Source organism: Ambystoma mexicanum, chromosome 9 (genome assembly GCF_040938575.1).
Source record: "Ambystoma mexicanum isolate Mex_15411 chromosome 9, UKY_AmexF1_1, whole genome shotgun sequence".
NCBI lineage: Eukaryota > Metazoa > Chordata > Amphibia > Caudata > Ambystomatidae > Ambystoma > Ambystoma mexicanum.
In genome coordinates, this window is record NC_090931.1 from 1,130,835,836 (window position 1) to 1,130,861,306 (window position 25,471).

At 43.4% G+C, this 25,471-nt stretch overlaps 1 protein-coding gene across 1 annotated transcript in view; it reads right to left on the reverse strand.

The window, feature by feature from the left end:
- Window positions 1-25,471, reverse strand: part of LYPD6 (LY6/PLAUR domain containing 6) — a 290,041-nt gene that overhangs the window by 115,818 nt on the left and 148,752 nt on the right. The window contains exon 3 of the mRNA XM_069616496.1: window positions 12,577-12,766. Coding sequence (XP_069472597.1) covers window positions 12,577-12,694 — 118 coding nt within the window. The 5' untranslated portion in view covers window positions 12,695-12,766. The remainder of the gene's footprint in view (window positions 1-12,576; window positions 12,767-25,471) is intronic.

A 25,471-nucleotide genomic window follows, 5' to 3' on the forward strand; every position in this document is an offset into this window, starting at 1 on the left:
CCCAGTACAAGTACAGGGGCAGGGTACAATCTCGGCACTGGTGGACACTGGATCTCAAGCTACCCTTCTGTCCAGAAGGGCCTTTGATGAACTGAATGCAGGAAGGGGAGAGAATTACCAAATTCCTCTCACCTCTCTTCCTGGACAACTGCAGAACTTTGACGGGAAGGAAATTCCCGTCGAGGGGACGGCAGACTTGGACATTAAGATCGGGCGACACAAGTTGAAACACCCGGTCATAGTTGTGACCCCAGAGGGCACCCCTTGTTTACTAGGGAATGACCTCCTGAGAAGGTTGTCACCCCTAATAGATTGCGTAAACAAGGTCCTCTGGACCCAGACTAGCCGACCAATAAAATTAAAACAGAGTGCCAACCATGTTAGTTTAAACGGCACATGCCACATGGTTGAACAAAAATCTGACCAAGTAGAATTTCACTTCCAGAATAGCCAAATTCCAGACGTGACAGTAATAGCAGTAGGACAACAGACTGGTGATGGGGGGTCCTCTCTATTTCTGAAAATCAACCTTCCTTCCAGTCTAAAGTGGTACTCCACGCTGGAAGGAAACACTCTGAAATTCTATACCAATCCACAATCTGAAACTCCCACTCCTATAGTCCAGAAAGATGTGAAATCAGCTCAGAGCCTGGCTGATATTCAGCAAATTGGAGAGCAGTTGTTCATCCCTGTTCAGTTAAATGATGGGAAGGACTCTGTTCTCGCTCGAGTGTGTGTGAACAACGGTAAGAGCTTCATCAGCGAAGCCATGTTTCGCCAACTCCCAAAAGAACCAGCCATTCCCACCTTCAAACTGATAGACAAATGGGAAATGGACCTGGAAGTACCTAATTCCAAACATCTCCTGCCAAGCAGGTGTATGCTCAAAATCTCCATTGGCAACAAGAGCATAGTCCATAATTGTTGGGTCGTGCGAGACGTCCCTGCCGCCTTTTACTTAGGCAGTGACATTCTCAATCGCTTTGCCATTAGTTTGGACCTAATAAACTTCAAAGCTTGGTCCCGATTAGCGGATAATCCCATGGGCTTTGATGATCCAGAAAAAGCATTTAGGTCAGCTCAATGGCTACCTTATGCAGTTGAAATTCAGGTTAAAGAGGAAGTCACCATTCCAGAAAGGACCCGACAATTCTCCCTGGAAGTGAAAGTTAAAAGGGGACAAGAGTTGAAAAACCCTGATGCTTACATACATCTAAATGCTTCTCTCCAACAGCAAGGGTTGGGGGTAAACCCGACTCCATTAGTCAACATAGAACATGACCCCATTCTAATAGAGGTGGATAACAGCGACTTAAAGAGTATTACTCTAGCCGCAGGCACCATTATTGGAATGGCGGTTGATGACCGACATTTCTCCATTGATCTTGTAAATGAACTGTTAGGACCCATCCCCAAGGACTGTTTTGACAGTGACAGTGAGGACAACACAACACCAGACAGGATTTTTACCCGGCATGGGGGGAACTTCCTGGTGTACACTTCCTGCCCCTATGGTAAGGAAGATGTGACTTGTGACTTCAGGAGGGATGAGGTGATTTTCCAGGTCCATGAGGGCTGCCTTTCCCACCTGAAGCCTCCGGTCCAAATCAGCACTCTAACCAGGGACTTCTCCACCCAGCTGGAGGAGGCCGCTGAAATAGCCAAACCAGAAGTCTTTCCAGGCTTCAGGCAGATGGTGGAAGAGAGAGTCAACCTAGCTGATGCCTGTGTGACTCTGGAACAAAAGCAAAAGTTGAAACAAGTTTTCTTGGATTTCCAAGATCTCTTTGCGGTAGACTCATATGACTGTGGTCGCACTGACATCCACACAACAACAATCCCCACGGACCCTGGCATGACTCCTGTGTTTGTGAAGCAATATCGCTTGCCTCTCGCATCAATGGAGTCCCTTACCGAAATAATTAAGAACCTTGAGTCCCGGGGAATAATCCGTCCCGTCCACAGCACCTTCAATAATCCGGTGCTGGGAATATTGAAGCCAAACGGCCAGTGGAGACTCTGCGCCGACCTCAGGGAGCTCAACAAACGGGTCCATACTTCCCGATGGCCTCTGCCCTACATTGACCAAGGGCTGGCCCAGATCCAGGGGTCACAGGTATTCACTGCAATAGACCTGACCAATGGATACTGGACCGTGCCTGTCAGTAGGGAGGACCAATACAAGCTGGCTTTTACCTTTGGGGGCCAGCAGTACACATGGACCCGGACTCCCTTCGGATACCTTAACTCCGGTAATGAGTTCAATATTTTCCTACATAAGGCCATGCCCGACCTGGGTACGAGGGGTAACCTGGCTTATGTAGATGATGTCCTCATCAAAAGTTCATCTGTGGAGGAACACATAGCAGAGATCCGTTATGTTCTGACACAGTTGAGGGCCGCCGGAGCAAAACTTTCCTTTCAGAAAGCACAGTGGTGTAGAACCCGTGTTAATTTCTTGGGGCATGAGATTACTCCTCAGGGTCTCTGTCCCCAGGAAAAGAAAGTGGAAGCACTTCAGAAACTGAAAGACCCCACAACTCTGCGGGAACTAAGGAGCCTCCTTGGACTGACTAATTACAGCAGAAAGTTCATTGAGGGCTACGCAGAGATCACCAGACCCCTGATTCATCTCCTGAAGGGGGGGGTCAAGTGGGAATGGGGTCCAGAACAAGCCGAGGCAGTAAAACAACTCAAAAGCAGCCTCTCACAAGCGCCTTGCCTAGCTTACCCTGTCAGAAACAAGGAGTTCTTCCTGGAGACGGGGTTCTCTGATACGTGCTTGACGGCAGTATTATACCAAAAGCATGACAAGGTCAATAAAGTAATCTCCTATGCGAGCAAAACTTTATCCTCTGTGGAGGAAAAATTCAACGATTGTGAGAAGGCACTCCTGGCAACGGTGTGGGCATTGAAGAATTACCGCCCGTTTATCCAGGGGGAACACATCATAGTGGAGACTCCACACCAGCCTCTGCAATATCTCCAAAGTGACAGAATCCGGGCCGGAAATGTGAGTAATTCCCGAATTACTTCCTGGATTCTGTCAATGCAAGGCTTTCCTGTGGAGGTCAGATATGGCCAAAACAAGAAGAGTCCCCTCGCGCAAGGTCTGGCTGACTTGCATGATTGTGCCAGAGAAAACTGTCTCGAGGACGAAAGTCTAAAAATAAAGGACAACATGGAGGCATACCTTAATTCCCCACACAAGGTCTTTGAAGAAGACAAGTGTGAGGGAATGCCCACTGTCTATGTGGATGGATGCTCTTACCATGTTGACAACAACGGGGAGAAAGAACTGGTGGCCGGCGTAGGGAATGCATGGGTGAATGAGTCCCCAGAACCCTCCGCTGGATACAAAATTGGTCCCCGAAGTAGTCAGGTGGCCGAATTGATGGCTGTGCATCAGGCCATCCTCACTGCTGTCCAGCATCAACTCCACGAACTGGTCATAATCACAGATTCAGATTATGTACGGAACGGGTTCGTGGAGCACCTGGTTAATTGGAAAACCAGAGGCATGTTATGTGCTAACAACAAACCCTTGAAACATGGGAAGTTGATCCAAAACATTGATGATCTGGTCACCTCGAATGGGATGACCATCTATTGGAAAAAGATTAAGGGTCATTCCAAAGTAGAGGGACCAGACAAAACTGGAAATGACTTAGCTGATCAGCTGGCCAAAACCGGGGCCATCCAAGGGGATCTAATTGAGATTGAGTCCCTGTTGGGGGAAATCCAGGTCACTGCTATCACTAGGTCCCAGACAAATGCTAACAACGACCTTTCAATTGCACAATGGAGTAAGGAGACCCCTGATGCTGATTTGATTACTGCTCAGAAGGGGGATCCAATTGTTGGTAAATTTTACCAGCACCTTGAGGACCCTGAGAACTTTCCCCTGACGGATACCGATTACATTGGGAAAGAGGACCTAAGAGTGTTGATGAAATGTCCAAAAATGTTCCGGATCCAAGACGGTTTGCTGGTAAGGAAATCCAAAGCTGGCCACGATCAGTGGGTGGTTCCTACCTCATTCCGAAGCCTGATGTTAAGTCACGCCCATGATGCGGCCACTGCCGGTCATAGGGGGTTTCACACAACATTGGAAATCTTAAGAGAGGTTGCATACTGGCCACACATGGGGCAGGACCTCGACCAATACTTGAAGGGGTGTCTTGTGTGTGCACAATTTCAGCCATCATCCCTCACGCACCGGGCGCCTTTACAAAAGAGGGGAATGACACTGCCATGGTCAGATTTACAAATCGACTTCGTAGGCCCCGTGATTCGCTCGGCTAGGGGGAATAAGTACATGTTGACCGTCACATGCTTGTTTACCAAGTGGGTGGAATGTCTCCCAGCCCCAAATTGCAAGGCAGAAACTGCAGCGGCCTTGATGATTAACCACATCTTTTCCCGTTTTGGTCTACCTCAAAGGATTGAGTCAGACAGAGGTAGCCACTTCACCAGTGAAGTAATGACAAAGATGTGGGAGATACTGGGGGTCAAGAGAAAGCTGCATATTGCTTATAGACCAGCTTCTTCTGGGGCAGTAGAGAGATATAACCGGACAATTGTGGGCATATTAAAGAAGTTTGTGGCAGATTCTGGGCCAAGTTGGGATATCCGATTACCTCTGGTCCTAATGGCTATCAGATCTACCCCTTCATCTGCAACCAAAATGTCACCATTTGAGTTGATGACTGGGCGCAAGATGGTGCTTCCTCAGCATTTGCTCTATAGGACCCAAGAGCAGACACTGATAAATGCCTCCACTACTCATGAGTATGTAGAGAATTTAAGGAAACACCTTCAACATGCTTTTGCTTATGCTCAGCGGAATCTAGAAAGATCGGCTGATAGCATGAAGACCCATTATGACCTGAAAACTTCCAGGAAGGAATATCAGGTGGGAGACCGGGTCTATCTATACAACTTCCAAAGAAACCAGGCCAAGCAGCGCAAATTTTTGCCTACATGGAAGGGACCCTTTGAGATCGTCGATAAGATCTCCCCTGTGGCCTACAAGATCCGCATCCCCAAAGGCGGTTCGGCAGAGGGGGAAGACAAGTGGGTCCACATAAACCAGTTGAAATGTTGCCATCCCAGGCACACTCTGCAACAACTGGAGGAATCCTCTGGAATCCTAGCAGGCACTGTCTCAGACTAATTCAGTTCCAACCATAAAACATACCACATCTAGTCTCTAAAATATTGTGATTTGCATGAAACTGTCTCTTAGTTATACTGTTTTTTTTTTCTCAAAATAAGAATGTAATGTTTCGTTACGATGAAATGCATATGCTGCCCCACTATCTCAACAGTGGTGGAAAAAAAAAATCGTCTATGAGTAGATATTGCCGCTCTTCCTTTGTCGTCCTAGGAGAAAGAAAACCTTGAGACGGGCCAAGGAGGACGATCCGGAGACCGGGAGCTGAGACGCAACGGGCTCGGGGTACCGCCCAATACTCCCATCAGGACCGGCGAGGAGAACCGATCGATCAGTACCGGATGGAGAAGAAGATGCTGAACTGTGCCATCTACAGAAGAGGAAGAAGATTATGCGGACAGACCGGTGCATGGGTCAAAACCCTTGTGCACGCGACTCCCCATCGACTCAAATTCAAAGTGCAGTCGCGTGGGGGGGACTTGTTGGGTGTCCTGACCCACGTTTAAGCTACCCTGCTACAACATTTGGTGCTGTGGGCTTAGAAAATTCAAGATGGCGGAAAACCCACATGTGCGCTGAAATCCAGGAAAGCTGCGCAGTTTGTGCGCCCACCAAAATGGTTGCCTCACTTGCCACCCACCAGTGCGAGAATGAAAGGCCGGGTTGCCATGAGGGAAATGGGTTGCCAAAGGAAAAACAGTAGCGCCGGTTAGCTTCAAAGCGCTTTAAAACCACCATTGGACTACCCGCACAGTAGTCTGAAACCATTGGGAATGGCAATGCTGATTGCCAAATGCAACCTAGAAGTGTGGGGAATTCATTTCTTAAATCCCAAAATTGAGTGCAGTACCAGTACTCACCACTATCCAAAAGCCGGCGTTTTAAAACCACTCTGTGTGTTTTTCTGAAGGCAAGCAAAATGCCTATTTCAAACCTTGCAACATGTGCAAAATATTCACTGAACACCAGCAGACATTTGGCAGAATGGAGTTTTGTGTGCCTACAAAATCTGGGAAATGAAGAGCCCAAAAACAATGCTTATAACAAAAATGCTATGGAGTCAGCAGCTTAAGCCTAACTGCAACTGGATTTAAAACCACCAAAATCGAAAATGTTAAATTAAATGAGTGACCTATGTTTGGTGTCACATGCCTTTGTAACTGTTGAAATGTCATAGTTTTGCACTTAGAATCAGCATTCTAGCTGCATGTGTAAAATTACAAGTTATTTTAAAAGCAACAAAAAGTTAGCTGAAGGTCTGGCTTAAGGAACTTGATTTTGCCTAGCAACGGATCCCATCAGCAGTGAAACTTGAGTCACCACTGTGTTCCCAGGCCAACCTTCCTTTTGCTGCCCAGGCTAAGGATATGCCATCTATCTGATAATTGAATTATCTGTGCTCTGCAAGAGAGTGAACAAAGCCCTCTTCACTCAGGCAAAGGTTTTTATTACCGCAGTCGTAAATTGTAGCTTTCTCTTGGCAGGAGCTGGGAGGAGCACTGCCTGTGAGAGCAAGCTGGCTTGGCAGAACTGGAAAGAACCAGAAATTCAACCTTGTGCTGAGGGTAAACCACACCCCTTTGGAGCCAGAACATAACTTTAAAAAGATGAATAACTCATAGAGCGGACATGTGAAAATTTTATAAATGATACCATAATTCTTGTGATTTTTCTGCCCACAGTTTAAGACGTGGTAGGAACCGGTGGTATGTTCAGGGGGGTTTTAGCGGAAAAGTGGATATTACTCTAAATGTGTGCATGTTAAAAATCTGAAACTTCATCAGTTAATGTCCCTACCCCCTGCACACATGTATGTAAAGTTGGGTCCATGTCGGAAATTGGAAAAGCAGTTAAAAAGTCAATTATGTACACTCTTTGAATGCAAGCTCCGAGAATGAGCAGATTTGGACATAGACATGGCTAAATTCAGCCACACCATGTATATGTAATTTTAAACAAATGTGTACCTGTGCAAATATGTTTTTAGGTCAGATATAGATTGTGTGTAAAGTTGACAGGGGTGGGTTCTCTGTATCATAAACAGACCTCATCATGATGACACTTCATTTCATTCCCCCAATCAAGGGGACGAATGAAAGCTGACCAATGACGATTGAGAGGGGCAAGTCTAGTGATGCAACACACACACCCATTCTCAAGAAACAGATAAAAAGCAGACAGACAGGACAGATAGGGACTTTCAAAATCCATTTGCAGCGGGACGCTCTGCCGGAAAAATCCATACTTACCTCCATCAAACTCCAGAAAGCCAAACTAGAGACTTCAATCTATCCAGAGCAGAGAGACCCAAAGAACCGGTGCCTAGCAGAGACCAGACCCCTGTGAGCAGTTCCAGAGACCAGGCGCTGTGAGCAGAACCCGGAAAGACCTGACCAGACTGTTGACCAGATCGTGACAAAGCCGCTTTCCGGTTCAAAATCTCTTGTGAGTACTTAGCAAAACTCAGAACACATCTCTTAGTTTAAATTCATCTAATTCAATCTATTTAACCTAAGTAGAACTGCCTCCTAGCTGTCACCTGTCATTCTAGCTGCAAAAATTTGTCACTTGTCATTTTGAAAAAGTGTGCGTTTAAAATTTACAAAACCAAAAACGACCTTTACTAAATTACTCATATCTCCGCAACCGTTTGGGCTAGAGACTTGCAATAACTTTCATTTGGAAGCTGAGATCCCAGGCTTTTCTAGGACCCCAAAACGGTAGAGATAGTCCTTGCGGTTCCTTTGTAATAGCGCTCGGCGCATCCGCGAATTTTACCGCGATTTGCAATTTCTTCACATGTAAAAAAAACTGCTGATGTTTGCTTTCCATTGGCCAGAAATTCGTTTAATCTGCTAACTATCCCTGCATCATTGCTAGTGTGAGCCTGGACTAATATTAACTAGATACCACTCACCCTGAACCTCTATAAGGGAATTAAAAGCAAATTTAGCATATTTCTCATTCATTGCCAGCACATATCCAAGCATTGCCTGTGTTTTCAAACTTCTGTAGTCTAAGCTTGCTGGGGTGAACTGAATCACATTTGAGTGCATTTCTGAGAACTGTGTGTTTTCCTTCCATTTCCTTGCCTTGCATCAAGGGGGGGAGGGGATTGCCAGAGAAAAGTGATTACATTGTTTTGTTGAAATCATATTGAGTATTTTCTGTACTGCATTCATTGAATATTGCATCCACCTGAGCTTACATAAAGCATCCTCTCCTACATTATACTTTTGTTCCTATTTACCAGTGTGCTACCTTATCCATTTCTTGTCAACTCCTTATTGACTATAGAGAAGCGTGTTAGTGCCAGATTCTCCGTTATTAATCTTTATCATATCAGATTAAGTGTGCTATTCAATTATTAATTTATTCTAAAGTGTCATATATATATCTATTGTTTAAATTATCAAATAAACCTTTTAACTTGCAAAACAGAACTGCTTCTTGGCTCAGTGGGGTCAGGGGGATTCCAAGAGAGGGGTGTTATACAAGGGTAGTCATCCAGAACGCATGAACTGGACCTAAAGATATATCAATAAGGGTTTTCATTCAGTATTCTAGACTAGGCGTTAACTTGGCTGTAGTGCTGAATTGAATCCTCTTACAAAGTACAGCGCACACTGCGGTGACCGCTAAGAGGGGTGGCGGTATTGCACCTAGGGCGCCGTACGGCGGCGGTGTGGGCCGTTTTGGGGTCATTTCCGCCATCGCGGACTTTGCACTTCCGCCGTGGCGTGGTGCTCGTGCCCGATGGGTCGGAATGGGCCGCACTTTGCTCCTTCGTGCAATGGCGGAAACGCTATTTACGCTGTGGCGCTCCGGTCAGTCGCTTTCCGCAAGGGTCGTAATGAGGGCCATGCTATTTAGGGGTACCTTGGGAAGTATTAATAATACACTATTCATGTTTGGATTTATGAAAAGCTGTCAGTGAGCTGCTGCTGGTGGACCAAAAACGATTTTGGTGACACCAACCTATCAAACGTTATAAGACAAAAATGAATTCTGTCCTCTGCATAAATATGACAATCATAAAAATGTGAGAAAATGTGTGATAGGTATTCCGCCCATCGAAGGCCAGATTTTTCAGTAATGTAGTTTGGGCATAAACAAGGCATAAACAAGGAAAAATAGTGACGCTGCCATAGAATAACCTACAAACTTCTAGGTCAGATCATTTGATTCACCAAAAAAATGTAGTGTCTGAAAATGCTGGCATATGTGGCTTAATCTTATGAGAAAGGGGATTTATTAAAATTTGAGATTTCGTGGTACAGAAGCCAGATCCAACCCCCTGTCTTTGTCATATGATTGACAGGGTATCCTCCCCTGGCTTCTGAAATCACTCCCCCATTCTCTGGACCTACCGGCTTGCAGAGGGGAGCGAACCCTTGACCACTGCCCTATCAGTTGTGCAAGAAGGATGACTCATCAGTGATGTCATTTGGTTTATAAATAGTTTACTCCTTCTCAACTGGAGATTCTCTCTACAAAATCTGAGGTGTGCAGCTGACTAAAATCTGGAGCTATCCTTGCAGAAATTGGGCCTAGTCTTGGAGTGAAGCAGGGAGAAGGAGTAGCTGATTTGGAGGACAGGGAGAGCCCTAGACTGACCCCTGGATGGCCCCTGCAGTGAAGCCCTGGAGCCCCTTGATGACCATAAAGCTCCTTTTCTCTTTTAAGTATAGACCTCCCCAGCCATAGATTAAACAAGCCCTCTATTCTTAAGCACTACCCTAGAGATTCCACATGGGAAAAATCCCCTATCCTATCTGTTTGTGAAATTCAGTCATTTTTTCTATTGAAAGGCATTTTATTTGTTTGTGCATTGTGGTAACTCTCCCATTGATCAATTCTGTGTTCACCTGTGCATTTGTCATTTTCCTATGGAAACAAATCATCCTGTGTTTTTCCTGTTGATAATAGTCCTGTTCCATCTGAAAAGTCATTTGTTTGTCTGCATAGTTAAGTCATTTTTCTGTGGAAGAATTAATTTTATGTCCCTGTATTTTCGCAATCTCCTATCTAAGAATTTCTAGTGTTGGTGTAGATCCCTACCATATTTGGCGCATTAAATCAATTAATTCCCACATTACTTCAATGAGTAGGGAAAGGTGGCCTTTGAAACTACCTTCCCCTTTCCTGTGTCTTGTGAGTCATTATAAGCCTAAATTGTTCCCCAAAAAGTAATTTTAGTAAGAGCTGAAAAAACAATTCTTCCATATGTTAAATTGTGTGTTTAAAGACAAATTCACCTTTGCATCTACCATATTAAACCCAAGCCGTGTTCCCATTGTTTCCCCTGCACTTGCGCGTTCACAATGTCACTGGACCTAGTAAGATCGCTGTTTTGTTCTCCCCTATTCACCTCCCTTGCCTTGACGCGCTCTGAACCACTTGTGTACGATAGAAATAAAATATCAATATCAATATCAATTGTGAAAATCCCTTTGCCCAAAGCATACCTGTGAGTTACCCCTGTCATTTTCACTGCAAACTGTGGTTCCTATGCGCCTTTTTCATTGTTGAAAGCGTGTGTGTCATTTTCAGCCTCAGCAAAATTAATGTGATTTCCAATTTTGTTTTTCTTAATATTTCTTTGCATCCTTTAAAAGCATTTTTCCTAGAGTATTTTTTTTCCCTATCATATTCTGAGCTCGGATTTCGAATTGCATTTCCTTCATTTTTCATTGTTCAGAGCTTTCTAGCCCTTCACAGCCCCAGAAGAAACTAGGGTGATATGCCTTTTTGTGTTCTTAAAATAAATGTTCACCTTTGAATACTTGTTATTCCTAGTTTACATCTCTTCCCCTACTGTACCCTGATCACTGATTTTGAATTGCCTTCCCTTTTATTTTTGGATTTTTCTTTCTCTTGTGTTGCCTGTGTAAAAATCAAATTTCATATGTGTGCTAGCTAGTCTGTTTGGAAGCCCTTTTTGTCTCCTAGTGTAAGCAGCCCAAAGTACCCTAGTGTGCTGTCCCATAGCAGTAGTATTAAATCCTTGAAAACCAATGTTTCCGTTGTCACAGGGGGGAGTGCATAACCTTCCTGCCATCATTTGAGTGAAATTGTTTGGCATTGCTTTTCATAACACAAAATCGGTGTGACATTACAGCACCTCTTAATCTGGTTACTTTCTAGAAGTTTGTGCATTTGTGTTGCCACAACATTAGTGGCTACTGTCATCTCTTTGTTCTGATTGGATATTAAAATAATAAATTAATACATTTTTAATTGACAACACACCGGCCTGGTTCGTGGTCTATTGGGAAAAGGGGTGCTGGTGGAGGTTGGGTGCGAGATGGGTTGGAAGCCTGCTCAAAAAGAATTCTTTGTAAAAATAAAACGCGTTTTTTGTGCAACACCTTCAGTTGCAAGGGTTACTATTACGCAGAACCAGCAAGTCAACACCTTCCTTGACTTGCTGGTTCTGCGTAATATACTGTGACAAACATGGTACCTGAAATTCTGCTTTGGCTTTCTCTTTACAAATCATTTCACACTGCACCTTCTTATGAAGAAGTATGTGGCACTTGAAAAGCTAATGCTTTGTTCCATCTCTGCATAGTGCTTTCAGTTAGACCAATAAATTGCATCAAAACCTGCATCTCGTGTGAAAATATATCAGGAGACCCAAAAAACCAAAATAAACTAATAATAAAAAAAAAAGTAAATTGAAGTTTTCTAGACAAAGTTAGTCGCTTTTTAACATTTCAAAAAGTAAAAAATAGATTACCAACTTTTGACTTATTTTCTTATTGACTTCCGAAACGTGTAAGAGAGTGTGCTGTTCAAATGGCAACAAAGAAATGTGTCCTTCACTTAAAAATCAAGTGTTACGTTTGATTGAGCATGGGTTCACGTGGATGAAAGAAGGTGTTGTATGCAGTTCAGGGTGAAGAACAAGTTAAACTGTAGGTTAAAAGTTGAAAATTATATTAAGTGCCAGTGGGCTGCTTATGTGGTGCTGTACAGAGACAAGCAGAGAGCATTGCGAATGTTTTATCTCGGTAACCAAGAAAGGTTGTTTTGCTTGTTGGTGCTAAAGGGTTGCTTAGTTAAGAAACAGTTATGCCATTGAGGGCAGATGCCTAAAACAGAACCTTCACCTCATATCAAGCCTTCATATATTGTTCCTCTCCTTAAGTGGTAGGGGGTATTAGCATAGCTTTTCTACATAAACTATTTATTATCACCTTTCATAGATTCACCTTGTCAAACATTTAATTTCTTAATTTTCAGAAGCCAAATGTAGAAAGAATGCGTACACCTATGCGAGAAATGTGCTTGCATTGTCACACACGCTTTCCTCCCATTCTTTTTTTTTTCATCACCCATGGAGAATAATTCAGAAATCAGGGCACCTTTCCAAGAGCACATGCAGCAAGTCTTACTTGAAGGATGGAGGTAGATGATGTCTTTCACTGTGAAATCCCTTGATTGGGCATGTTTTAGCCAGTCAGCAATCAGACTCAGCAGAAGGACCCAGGCCAGGGTAGGCCACGTTTCCATGGCACAGTGCAACCTTACTCATATAGGTACCCAGAGAGCAAACTCTTTCTGAAATCAAAGGAACAAATGCACCTATAAAAGGAAAAAAAAAGAATCACTTTAAAATTGGTAACGCTCTGTGTCATAACATTATCCCATACTCTTTAGAAAATAGTCAGTAAATTAGCTTTCATGCGTTTTGTAACATTAAAACTAAACTTTCATTTTCATTGGGAATAACTTCTACAATAATGATGTTTTAAAAACATCAGCTAGCACAGCTCACCTGGTTTGGCACCGCTGATGAGAATTGCATGAAGCCTGCAAAGCCCAATTTTGAATCATGAGAGTTTCACCCTACATGTTATCTTTGCAAGGTTCATACAGTGATCAGCCCGGAGATAGTACGTAATGCCAACGGGGCCTTCATTCTACAGTGCTAACCGGGGTGGCAATTGCAAAACACTTCAAATTACAGAAGGAAAAAGTAACAACAAACTCCAAAATATGCTCTGACCATTAGTACTTCAGAGAGTAAATGTACCCCTACCGATAAATACATTGTTGCATCAGGTAAATGGCTGGCGAATTCTATGACGTGGGATTTGAACTTGTGAATAAGGTTGAGTGAATACATTTGGCCAAACCCCGACCCACTCGAATTTTCATTCTAGTTTGAGAGATTCAGGTGACAGAGATGGGCTAAATTCCTGACAGATCATGCTGATGAAATGCTGCTGTAAACATTGTATTGAAGCAGTCAAACTCCTTTCAGCACATGTTCAAAGCAACGTTTAAAGTATATAGAATAAGTCAGAAATTCAGTACCTTTCCTGACAGTGATCGTCAAAACAAGCAAATTGTCTAAACTACTAATGGCTTGTACCTAACGTTTTCTTTAATATAGAACCCAAAATTAACCATTTGTTTGCAATCGGCAAAAATGTGTAATCTTTTTCACACAAAGTCAATATTTCCAAATAGTGATGCAAATAAATGTGCAGAAGATGCCCTTTTTGAAGGTCATGTTGTTTACAATAGAGGCCTTTATATTTCCAGGGGATGGTATCGCAGCACAAATGATGCGCTAGCCAGCAACCTTGCATTAGTGTCGGGATAATGTAGGGTGCACCCTACACTCTTGTGAATGCTGAGAGCGTGTTTCACCATGATGGCCCACTCAAAGGCCTGTCATTCGGAAATGTGTAAAAAAGAAAACCTCACTGCTATCCCTGTTTGAGAGATAGTAATCTAAGTGGGACAGCAGCACTTCATGCCGCTGCTGTTTGACATTTAAAAGAAAAATGCATGAATGGGTCAGAAATGACCCTCTCATGCAATGCACTTCCCTGGCCCCTGTCCCATCGAGGCTCAGAGGAGGGTGTTTGTTTTCTGTACATTTTAATGTGCATCCCATTTCTGAATCTGTGATGCACATTACATGTGCTGAAATGCCCTGTAATCTGTGCAAATGTGCAAAGTGGATGAAAAAGAGAATCTGAACCTACTTATCTGTGATGCAGACATTCAAAGTCACTCTGTGACTAGGGCACATCTTTTTTAGGTGTAAGTGATTAGATGCACTAGCGCATCACATCACTTGTGCCAGCCAATCCCAAATTGTTTTGGGAATAGGTATTTTACTGTAGAAATATGTTATGGGTTTTTCCTATAACAGAATGTTTTAGGAATAGTTATATTACCGTAGAAATTTGTCATGGGTTTTTCCCAAGCTACACAGCTCATAATATTGCAATCCTACCTGACTAAATGGTATTCCTTTAAGGTGTGTCAACATTTACATCATGAATGCTTGACATATGACTGACTCTGCCTGAGCCTTATGGCCTTTCTGAGGTCATTGCCCTGCAGTCATGGACTCACCCTATTATTAAATATTAAATAAATAAACTGAGTAGTCTTCATGGAAACAAACTCAGCAGGATGAAGGCTCTTGCATCCTTAAAGCATGACTGACTCTTCCCTGGCCCCATAAGCTTTTAGAAGTCATGTCTGTTATGACTTCATGCATTGTAATATTATAAACCTCAATAGTATTTAAAGTGTTGAGCTCCAAATGATGAAAAGAAGACCCAAGCGAGATGAAAAGCTGTCAAGATAACAGGTGGAGTGTGAAGAAGTCTCTGGTAGATTACTCCAACTGGGCTCCAAGTGGGGCTGACCAGATGGTATCCAAATGTTCAATCTGGATTCACCTGTGGCAACTCCAGAGAGTATGGGGGCTCCACAACTGCAATGGGAGCTAAGGGTGTTGCCTGCTGGTCAGCTACTGTGCATGAATGCATATGTGTACAGTCACCAGAATGGCATCTTTCAAAACAAAAATTGTGTTTGTTCTTGGCATGGGACCCATGCTTTATCTGGCCTATTTAGTTGCTAAGTGGCGCATAATTAAACACATTAAAACATCTCTCATTCAGAGTGGCTTGGGGTCCTGGCCTCTGCCGATGATCATGAAGAAACATGTATGAATGTTTTATCCTAAGCAGGGTCTCAAAGACATTTAGGGTGTTTTTGCAGGTAGTTACCTCCATAACAAGATTGCAGCGGGTGTGCTGATGGTGTGGGGGCCTGGCGTTGCTCTGTTCTCTTTCTTCACTGCTCAGTGCAGTCTATGGGCCTCATTACGACCCAGGCGGTAAGTTACCGCCTGGGCCGTGACTTTACCACCATGGCGTAAACTATGTTTACGCCATGGTGGTTGGCGGACTTACCGCCCCATTCCGAGGTTGGCGGGGCGGTAAGTCCCCAATCCCCATTTACCCTTCCCCATTCCCATTTTTGCCCCATAGGGCATAATGGGAGTGGGGAAGGCGTTAATTACGCCACCGTAAATTACGGTGGCGTAATTAACTCCATGGTCCCTTAGCGCCATGGATTTTAACACCTGCTAAAAGCAGGTGTTAAATCCGCCATGGCGCTAAGGGACCTCGTACTCAGGCGGTAAGGGTCGGCGCTGTTTATGCCGGCGTAAACCCCTTACCGCCTGAGTCGTAATGAGGCCCTATGTGTTTGCTCTGTGGTGGGGTTGTCCAACTCTGGGCCTCAAGAAACCTGCCGCATTTTCAGGATACTCCTTATTAATATTCATGTGATAAATCTGCATACATGTATTTAAAATGTATGCACATTTCTTCTCATGAATATTAATGAGGGACATACTGAAGACCCATCTGGAATCCGGTCCCCGACGCCTGGATTTGGACAATCCTGCTCTATGGTATCTTGTATTATTTGCTACCGTGCACTGTGGGCAGTGCATCTGAAAGAAATGTGGACTGTGTATGCTGTTGAGCGTTTAAATAAAGCGTTACAAAATAATGAGAGCCGCATCTTCTTCTCTGGCTCCTCGTGTGTATTCAGGTAAAACATGTTTGCACTGAATGAATCTTAACAATGTCTGTTTGCTATTGTCTGTCACTCTCGAGTGTTACACTGACTCATGTGAAAATAAATATCTTTCCATTTTCAGAGAGGTTCCGGTGCATGGAGCACATTGATTGCTTTGAAGGTAAACTCCTTTATCATGGACACGTTACCTCATGCTATGACATCGTCACTCTACTCTAAGAATAAATAATCATTTTGGGGGAAGGGAAGCCAGAAGTGCAGAGAGGAAGACTGGCAGGAGAGAGGTGTCGTTTTCCTTCTCACGTGATCACTGGTTACGCTGTTAACAAGACAGCAGCGATGAAAGATGATATGGCAGACTTGTAATAGCCTACGACCACAAAACCAACTGCTCGCATCTAGGCCACCTGCCAGCTGCCACCAGACAATTCGCTTCAGTCGCTGCACTGGGGAAGATTTCAATTGTCTTTCATATGTGGATGTTTCTACAGCAGTGGGAGGGGCTGGGACATCCCCATGGACTCAGGCACTAATTGAAATCCCACAGGTAGCTGCGGGTTGGCACACCTTTGGTAGTCGATGAGAAGCTTGCCTTGCTTGGCTTAGAGTCAGCACAAGAATTAAGCACTGCGATTTAACAACCAATTCCAACCATCGCAATGAAAGGCGCTACAGTCAAGCACTGCTTTAAAAAAAATAAAAAAATAAAATAAATATATATATATATATATATATATATATATATATATATATATATATATATATATATAATTATTATTATTATTTTTTTAACATGGCCTGCGGCGGTAGCAGCCATGTAGTTATGGTTAAGTTACTAAACGCATAGTAAGAGCACTTTTTGGGTGGCTTATAACTTTGGTCCCCCTGGACGAATTGTCACCAAACTTTGCAAAAAAAGTAGATTGCCCACTCTGAATCTTGCAAAGTTTGGTCACATTTGGTCAAGGGGGAGCAAAGTTATAGGGGGGGGTCCCAAAATTTCTTTTTTCCCATAGACATAATGGGAAAAAACTTTGGTCACGCCCTTACAGCCCAAACTGCTGGATGGATTTTCACCAAATTTGCGGCAGGAGCGGCGGATTGGTCCCAAAAGCGTGCTTTTGTTAATTTGGTGTAAATCCGTCCAGTAGTTTTTTTTAAACAACCAAAATGTAAAGCAAATTAGTGATATCTATGTCCGCACCGCGGACTCACTTCCCTGTTCGGTCTGCGGACTGGCCTCCGATTGGCCAGAAATATTTGCTGACTTTTACGTGGTCTACAGACATCGGGATGTGTCCGTTGATTGGGTGGCGAGAAAATGTGAAATGCATCTGTTTTCCTAAAACGCCTGACATCTTGGATTTGCAGACTTTTTGGGGGGTCCGAGGACAGCACGGTGAAAACAACAAAAAAAAACAACATTGCACTTGTCAAACTCAACAATCTCTGTTGATTTGGGGGGGTGAGAATGGGATGCGATATGGCCACAAGATGCCAAAAAATCGGTTGTTTCACCCCCAACAGTCTGCGAACACTCCAGATGTCCTGGGGCAGTTCTGTGGTGTTTGTGGACACTTCAGATGTCCTCGGACATCTGTACCTATTTCTGCATTACAGGGTTGGGGAAAAGCAGTTTTTGGATGGCTTATAACTTTTGCGCCACTCAATGATACTGCATGTAATTTTGCAATCTTATTCTAGAACTAATCCTGAATGGTTTTCCAAAGTTTTGTGGGATTCTGTCAAGAGGGGGCAGAATTAGAGGGGGGGTCCCAAAATATTGTAAAGGCATATAAATGTGGTGTCATTTGACAAATCTGCACACTTGGCAAAATGATTTTGGATCTAGATATACATGGTTTTCTAAAGTTTGGTGAGATTTTCTCAAGAGGAGCAAAATTAGAGGGGGGTCTCAAAATGTTTAGATGGCTTACAACTTTGTTGCTATTTGACGAATGTGGACAAAGGTTTTGAGAAAGATTATAGACCCAACCTTCAATACTTGTGTAAAGACGGAATGGATTTTGTCAAGTGGGGGCTAAGTTATATGACTATTGTATGTACATACATTTTGACACTTTTAAAAAAAATAAAACATGGGCGTATTTTGAGCAAACTCATGAGGAGCATTGGCAAGGACATTAAAGCATGGTTTTGCAAATGTGCCTGTTTTTTTTTTCACAGGTGTCATAATGTAGGTACAAAAAGTAGTCATATACCTTTGGTGACTGAGGTATAGCCTGTGGCCGTGGGCAGTAGCCAGATTGTCTGGGTCATAGCATAAGGTCATGACGCGGACAATCTGGCTACTGGCCATGACCGCTAGGGACGAAAAATGGTGTTAAAGTGGCTATGTCTACCTGGGACCGGCTATGTGGTAAAGTTATTTGAAGGTAGGATTGGTTTGAAAGGGGAAAAAAGTGCTTGTGGTAATATGTTCATAGGGGTTTGCAGGCTGCCATGGCAAGGGAGGAGGGGCTGTGTACGGAGCCCCACCTTCTCTTTCCATATTGGCTGTCTTGGAAAAGGATTTTCCTTCCTACAGGAAGACAAATCTATGTTTTAGCACCCTGGGTTCCTGCTTTTGGAACCAGGGGTGCTAATGACCTTTATCCCCCATTTCAGGGGCTGCAATGGACGATAATGGTCTGTAGCCCTCCTTATTTATGTATTTATTTATTTATTTATTTATAATGTGCCAAAGCCCGCAGACATCAGGCTGTGTGGTTACAGTATTGGTTGAGGAAGATGAGGTGGAGGAAGACAGCTTACTACTTGTTGAGAAAGGAACAACCTTTCTGAGAGCATTGCGGTCATTGGATTTGGTGTGGCAGGGCATGGAGGTGGTCCCTTAGGAGTACTGTCCAGGTAGTCTGCGACTGAGTACAACATTGAACTCAGTGCATTTCATATTGGTAGCTTTAGCCTTTGGTACACTCTCAACAGTAGCAAAGAACTGGCACACCCATGATTCGATCTTGGTGCTAGAAGTAGGCACTTCCTCTACCTCATCTTCTTGGTCCTCTTCATTGTCTTTGAAAGTACTGCACTTTTTTTGCTGTGAAGGTCCTCCAGCTTGTGGTGGCTCTTGGGGAGGAGGGATGGCAATAACTGATGCCGTTTTTAAGATAAATAGCAGTTTTGATCAAATTCTTCCAAGTATGTACTGTGTACTAGATTGGTAATGGATAACTAGTACAAAAAAGGTGTAGGAGGTGTGCAAGGAACATTTTGAAGTTGAAAGTTCCTAGATCAGTAGAAAATGCAGTTTCAAACTGTCTTCGAAGCATGGATCTGATCACGAAGTGCAGACACCTTTCCGAACACGTCGCCATGCCGTGCGTAAGCATATGGTCACGTGGCACTGTCCAGAAGGTCTGGGATGAAGTCAGACGTTCCTGGACGTCTACGGATGGAAAATTATTTCGAAATGTTGCAAAAAGTGTATAGATGTGTTAAGATTGATGCTACAAGGTGGGAAATGGTAGAGTTTTAAGGTGAGACTTTGTAAATTGGACAAAAATATTGCTTATTGGCTAAGTATGATATTAGTAAATTGTAGGAAAATAGCATGCACTGGTAAAAACCCATGAAATTCAATGAAAAAACTTTGTTAAAGGGACGTTATGGTTAAGTTGCACTAATAAAAACCTATGAAATTCAATGGAAAAACTTTGTTACAGGACGTTATGGTTACAAGTAAAACCGAAAAACCTCATAAATGTGCCAGTTATGGTAAGCTAAGCAACCATAACTCGCGCCACATTGTGCACTGCTAAGACTAACTCCCAGGACATCAAAGATGATCTGGCGAGAAAGTATGGTTGTCCTCCAGGTTTTTACCTTGACACTTGGTACCCTCCTTGCTGTCCCCGAAGTTCTTGGGTCCTTTTGAGATCCTGGCACCCAGAGATCCTGCAGCCTTTTTGTTAAAGCTGTCACCTGCCTGGTCTCGCCTGCATCCATGCTTCCATATTTCGCAATTGCGGGCAAATGTCCCTGACTGTTTCCATCACCAGTCCTGTTCCCGTCCTCCTCCGATTTTGACGCAGCCTGGACCTGAGTTCGAGGTTTCGGGGTTTATGTGATTCCCGGTATTTCCATTGTTGCCTCCAGTATCTGGTTGATTGAAAGGACCTGGGAATATGCCACTTCTGTTCATGCCCCTTTTGGAAGGGGGCATACTGTTACATCTCTTTAACGTCCTCTGATGTTGTGGGCTCGGTGGAGGAGGAGGGTGTCTACATTGTATGTGTGTTGCCTCAACATGGCAGTCAGTGTGCATGTTCGATTCTAGTTCCCTTGGCGGGGGCATGCCAGATGAGAACTGCTGCCACCACTCAATCATTGTTCAGTCTACAGCCAGGATATGTACACCAGAAGCAAGAGATACGGCACATTGCTACGCTCTCATTTTCTACTCATGAGCTTGCATTCTATGTACTTTCTTTGCCTCCCCGGTCCTAGCCTGTCTCTAACTTCCTCTCTCTTCCCCACTCAGAAACCTTCCTTACCCAATTCTTATCTGCCAAAGACCGCCCATCTACTGCCTCCTACATCATAGTTTCAGTTGAATGGTAATCACGGCATTCGTTAAATTACAACTGATTATCAACAGTTCTCCTTTTGCCTGCAGTTGTCCAGTCGCTGACACAGAGTACAGCTGTCTACATCTACGTATGAGGAGACAGCGACATCCTAAAATTGATCCGAAGCACAACAACAGGTAACGTCGTCATAGGGTTTTTTGCTGTCCAAGAGTTTCCATGTAGTCTGTTCGCTCCTGCCTATTTACATTCAGGAGCAGAAGGGGTTACCGGGCGAGTCTTGCCACCACTATCAGCTGCTGTCTGATTTGAATCCATCTAGCTTGAATACAATCTTTAATTTACTACGTTCAATGCACAGTAGTGTAACACATGCTCCTTGATTACAGCTTCAAAAGCATTTTTGAAATTGCTCCCCCCTGCAGAGTGGTGCATTGCAGTATATACAGAGTACAGTAGTCTTCAAAAGATATGGATCAACAGCCTCTTGTATCGTTTGCAAGGTAGTTGGTGGGATTTGTGTCCCACAGACGTAGGCTGTGTGGTTACAGTATTGGTTGAGGAAGATAATGTGGAGGAATACAGCCTACTACTTCTGAAGAAAGGAACAGCTTTTCTGAGAGCATTGAGGTGGTTCGATTTGGTGTGGCGGCGCATGGAGGTGGTCCCGAAGGAGTACTTCCCAGGCAGTACAACTTTGCACTCAATGCTTTTCACTTTGGTAGCCTTAGCCTTTCATACATTCCCAACAGTGGTACAGAACTGCCACACCCATGATTCTATCTGGGTGCTAGAGGTAGGCACTTCCTCTACCTCATCTTCTTGGTCTTCTTCATTGTCTTTTGAATTACTGTGCTTCTTTCATTGTGTAGGTCCTCCAGCTGGTGGTGGTGATGGTGGTGGCTCTTGGGGAGGAGGGATGTCAATGGCTGATTCCATCTTTAAGATAAATAGCAGTTTTGCTAATATTCTTCCAAGTATGTGCTTTTTGCTAGATTGTTAATGGATAATGAGTGAGAATAGGTGAACGAGCTGTGCAAGGGTAAGTTTTGAGTACCAAAGTTCCTAGATGAGCTGATGGGAAATGCAGTTCTAAACTGTTCGCGAAGCACAGAATCGTTCGCAAAGTGTGGACGCGTTGTCGGACACGTCATCATGCCGCGCATGAGTGTGTGGTCACCTGACACTGTCTGAAAAGTCTGCGATGGCATGAGATGTTCGCATAAATCGACGCACAGAAAAAGAGTGGAAAAAGTTCCAAAAAGTGTATAGAAGTGTAAAAATTATGCTAGATGTTGGGGAATGGCTGAGTTTTAAGTGAAACTTTCTAAATTGGACACAATTGTTGCTATATTTGCTTAAGTATGATATGAGTAATTTGTAGGAAATTAAGGGTGCAATGGTAAACATTTATGAAATTCACTGAAAAAAATGTATGGTTAAGTAGCACTAATAAAACATATGAATTTCAATGCAAAAACTTTGTTAAGGGGAGTTATGTTTACAAGTAAAACCGAAAAACCATAGAAATTCTCCAGTTATGGTAAGCTAAGCAACCATAACCAGCGCCACCAACATTAACACCCAGGACATGAAAGATGACATCACATATCTGGGCCACTTGTTTTTGTTTACTGACATGATTAGGCTCGTTTTTTTGTTTTTACTAACAATGAGAATTTCTAAAATGTAAAAGGTGCTATATATATCTACACATTAACATTTGCAAACGTCCATCTTCCCCTCCACTGTCCATCCCTCTTTATTTTTTACCTCCATCATTCCCCTACTTACCCGCACCCGCCACTGCTGTGTTTTCTCCTTCCCCTTGCCTCCCACAGGCTGCCATGGAAAGGGAAGAGGGGCTGTATATGGAGCCCCACCTTCCCTTTCCATGGCAGTCATCTCCAAAAAGGATTTTCCTTCATTCAACCTGATGCGTGGATCATCCCATTGAACGATGGAAAATCCGTTATTTTTTAGCACCCTGGTTTACCGCTTCGGTAGCCGTGGTGCTAATGACCTTAAGTGCCCGTTCCAATGGCTGGACCAGGGGGTAACGGCCCAGAGCCCTCGTTAATGGCCCTGGGCTGCCGGGCCGTTACCCCCATTCCAGTCCTTGGGACAGGGGCTTAATGCCACAATATCAGACTCGCTCGCACTTACATGCATTTCAGAAAAACAATCAAGGCCCTCCTCGTCAAGGAGCGCAACCTTTACACCCACAAGATGCACCCTACCCCAAACCACCCAACCCTGTATCCCTCTGGATGACCACTTTTAAAATCTCACTGCCATGACCACTCTCAGCATTGTTACATGTCCCCTTTAAGGGTCAACATTAACAATGCAACACTATCCTAAATTGTATGCTTGTAATACGTGTGATGCAGTAAGGACCGGTCACCCCTCTTGCCTCCTATCGTATGTCTGTAACCTCTACTACTATACAGCACCTAACCTTAAAATAAATAAGTAAAATCAGTGCAGTGACATTACATTTTACCCCACGCACATATGTTGCACAGTTCAGTGCACTAGTACCTAACCAAACTCAGCTGGTTCTGAACTAAGAGATGGATGTCAAGTGAATAAATCTGACATGTAAACAGTGGGGGTTGTCTGTAAATAATATACGTGGGAAAGTGGAATTATACAAGTCATGAAGTGAATATGGTCAAGTATTACTGGGAGAATAATGAACTACACTAATGGTCATCCGAGCAAATAAGCTAGGATTTTGCTTAATTAATGATTACAGTGCTGCACATGATTGCTATTGCTATTATTTTCATTATTAGTATTAATATTTTAGCAGAGCAACCTTACGAGAATTAATTTAAAAAAAGAAAGTTATGGTTCAGATGGCCATAAACTGGAGATATGAAACTCGCAAGCTAATCTGGATAGTTAATAAAAAATAAAGGAATGCATATTTTAAATCAGGTGACATGAATATTCATTCGTATACTTTAGTCAGTCAATAAGCACTCCTTATGCGCTCATTATGCGCAGTAACCGGCGTTTTAATGCGTTTGCTTGGTATTCAAGCGTAACCTCATTTACACACCGCTATTTAGAATTCCAGCTCCTTAAATGTCGGTTAATGAATAGCTGACCTCAGGGCGCACCACCGACCACAGGCTATTGACACATGTCGTCTCCCGTTTTTTTTGTTAAGAAATCCTTTTAATTATGGATTTTCTACATGATGCTTTATAAACATTAGTTTTGTCGAGAGAGTGGAATGGGAATGTTTGTAATTTCACATACTTAAAAAAAAAACTTGCGCATTTGGCGCATGTCTGAATGCATTGAAAATGTATGTCGGCCGCATGTGCCAAACACAACTGTGACCTATTCACAAAGGGCTTCTGAATGTGAGCATCTGATTTAATCTTCTTCGTCCCCTGCTGTGTGCAACCATCCAAAACCTGCATGGATGTGGGTGTTTCTTTGAATTTTAAAGCACATCCCGAATTCATAAATGGGAGGCACTAGAAGGAGAGGAGTGCAATAAAATCCCCTGTGCCTATTGGGAACAGTCTCAGGGGGTTGCATAATGCATGAGAGGGTCATTCCTGACCCTTTCATGCATTTTGTTTAACGTTGTGCTTTCATTTCTATTCCTCAAACAATAATAGCATTTTTTTGGACAGTTCAGGATGACAGGTTCTGTAAAGGCCTGAGACAATTTAAATGTACTTCCAGCACCCACATTGTTGCAGGAAGTGTATCATGTATTTTGGGTGCAAAAAGGCTAGCCAGTGCATACTTGCTGTGGCATGCAGCCCCAGGAAATGTGCTGAACAATTTTGTTGAATATGTTGATCCTGCTAATTCCAAATATTGGGGATGAAAAAAATATGTATTCTCTGCACTACTTTTAGATGCTCGAGATTTTGAGACTCAACCCCTGTGTATTTTACATGAACTGAAGGACTATAATGCATCACGCAAAGGAAAATGATCAGGGATTCCTGCTTTGAACACTCATTTCTGCAAAACACATCTTAAGCATGATTTAAAAGGGCGGTATTAGAAGTTGTTTATCTCTATTGGTTAAAGGGTCTGCCAAATACTCAAACACATATTTAAATTCAGGGCAGAGGCCCACGCCTCCCCCTGTGTGCCCCCGGTTATGCGGGGCGTAACATTTTCAAAATAGATGCCGATGCGAAAGCCTCACTGCCCTATTGTTATTAAATACGCCTCTCAGGGCACATTTCATTTATATAGGACGCCTGCCACATCTTCACCCACATCACCAGTTTGGGGGAAAGACTCCCCAAAGCTGGCGTGGAGGGGGGCTGTGGCACCCTGGGCGGTCGCCCAGTTGCCCCGGCCCTTAGGCCAGCCCTGCCTCAGTGCATTTAGACTGTCTACAACAACATTTGCAACTTGTGGCATTGACGGACACATCAATTAAATATTATGTATGTATAATTCATACAATTGCATCTTAATTTAATCTAAATTGCTTGTTTTCTTTTTAGCAAAGCATTGTTGCAACAAGTTATCTCTTACAACGTATTTTTTGCAATGGACACACTGGATGCTATACAGCTGAAGTGATTGAAAAAGGTTCAAACGTATCAAAGGTACAAACGTATCAGGACTAGAGGTCACAGTTCATCAAAATCAGTGGGGGTAGTGGAAGTCACCTCACGTGACCGTCACCCCCTCAATGAGCCCACAGGAAGTGAGATTGCATGCTTTAAGGGCCTTTGTAAACAATCATTAATGCAAACCGAAGGCTGCAGCTCTCATGGTCGCAGTACAATATTCAGGGACAGGCAGTCAGATGCTGAAGCTAGCAACAATCGAATACATGCCCACTTTTATTGGATTAGTGGTCGCAGTGGCTAAATCACAC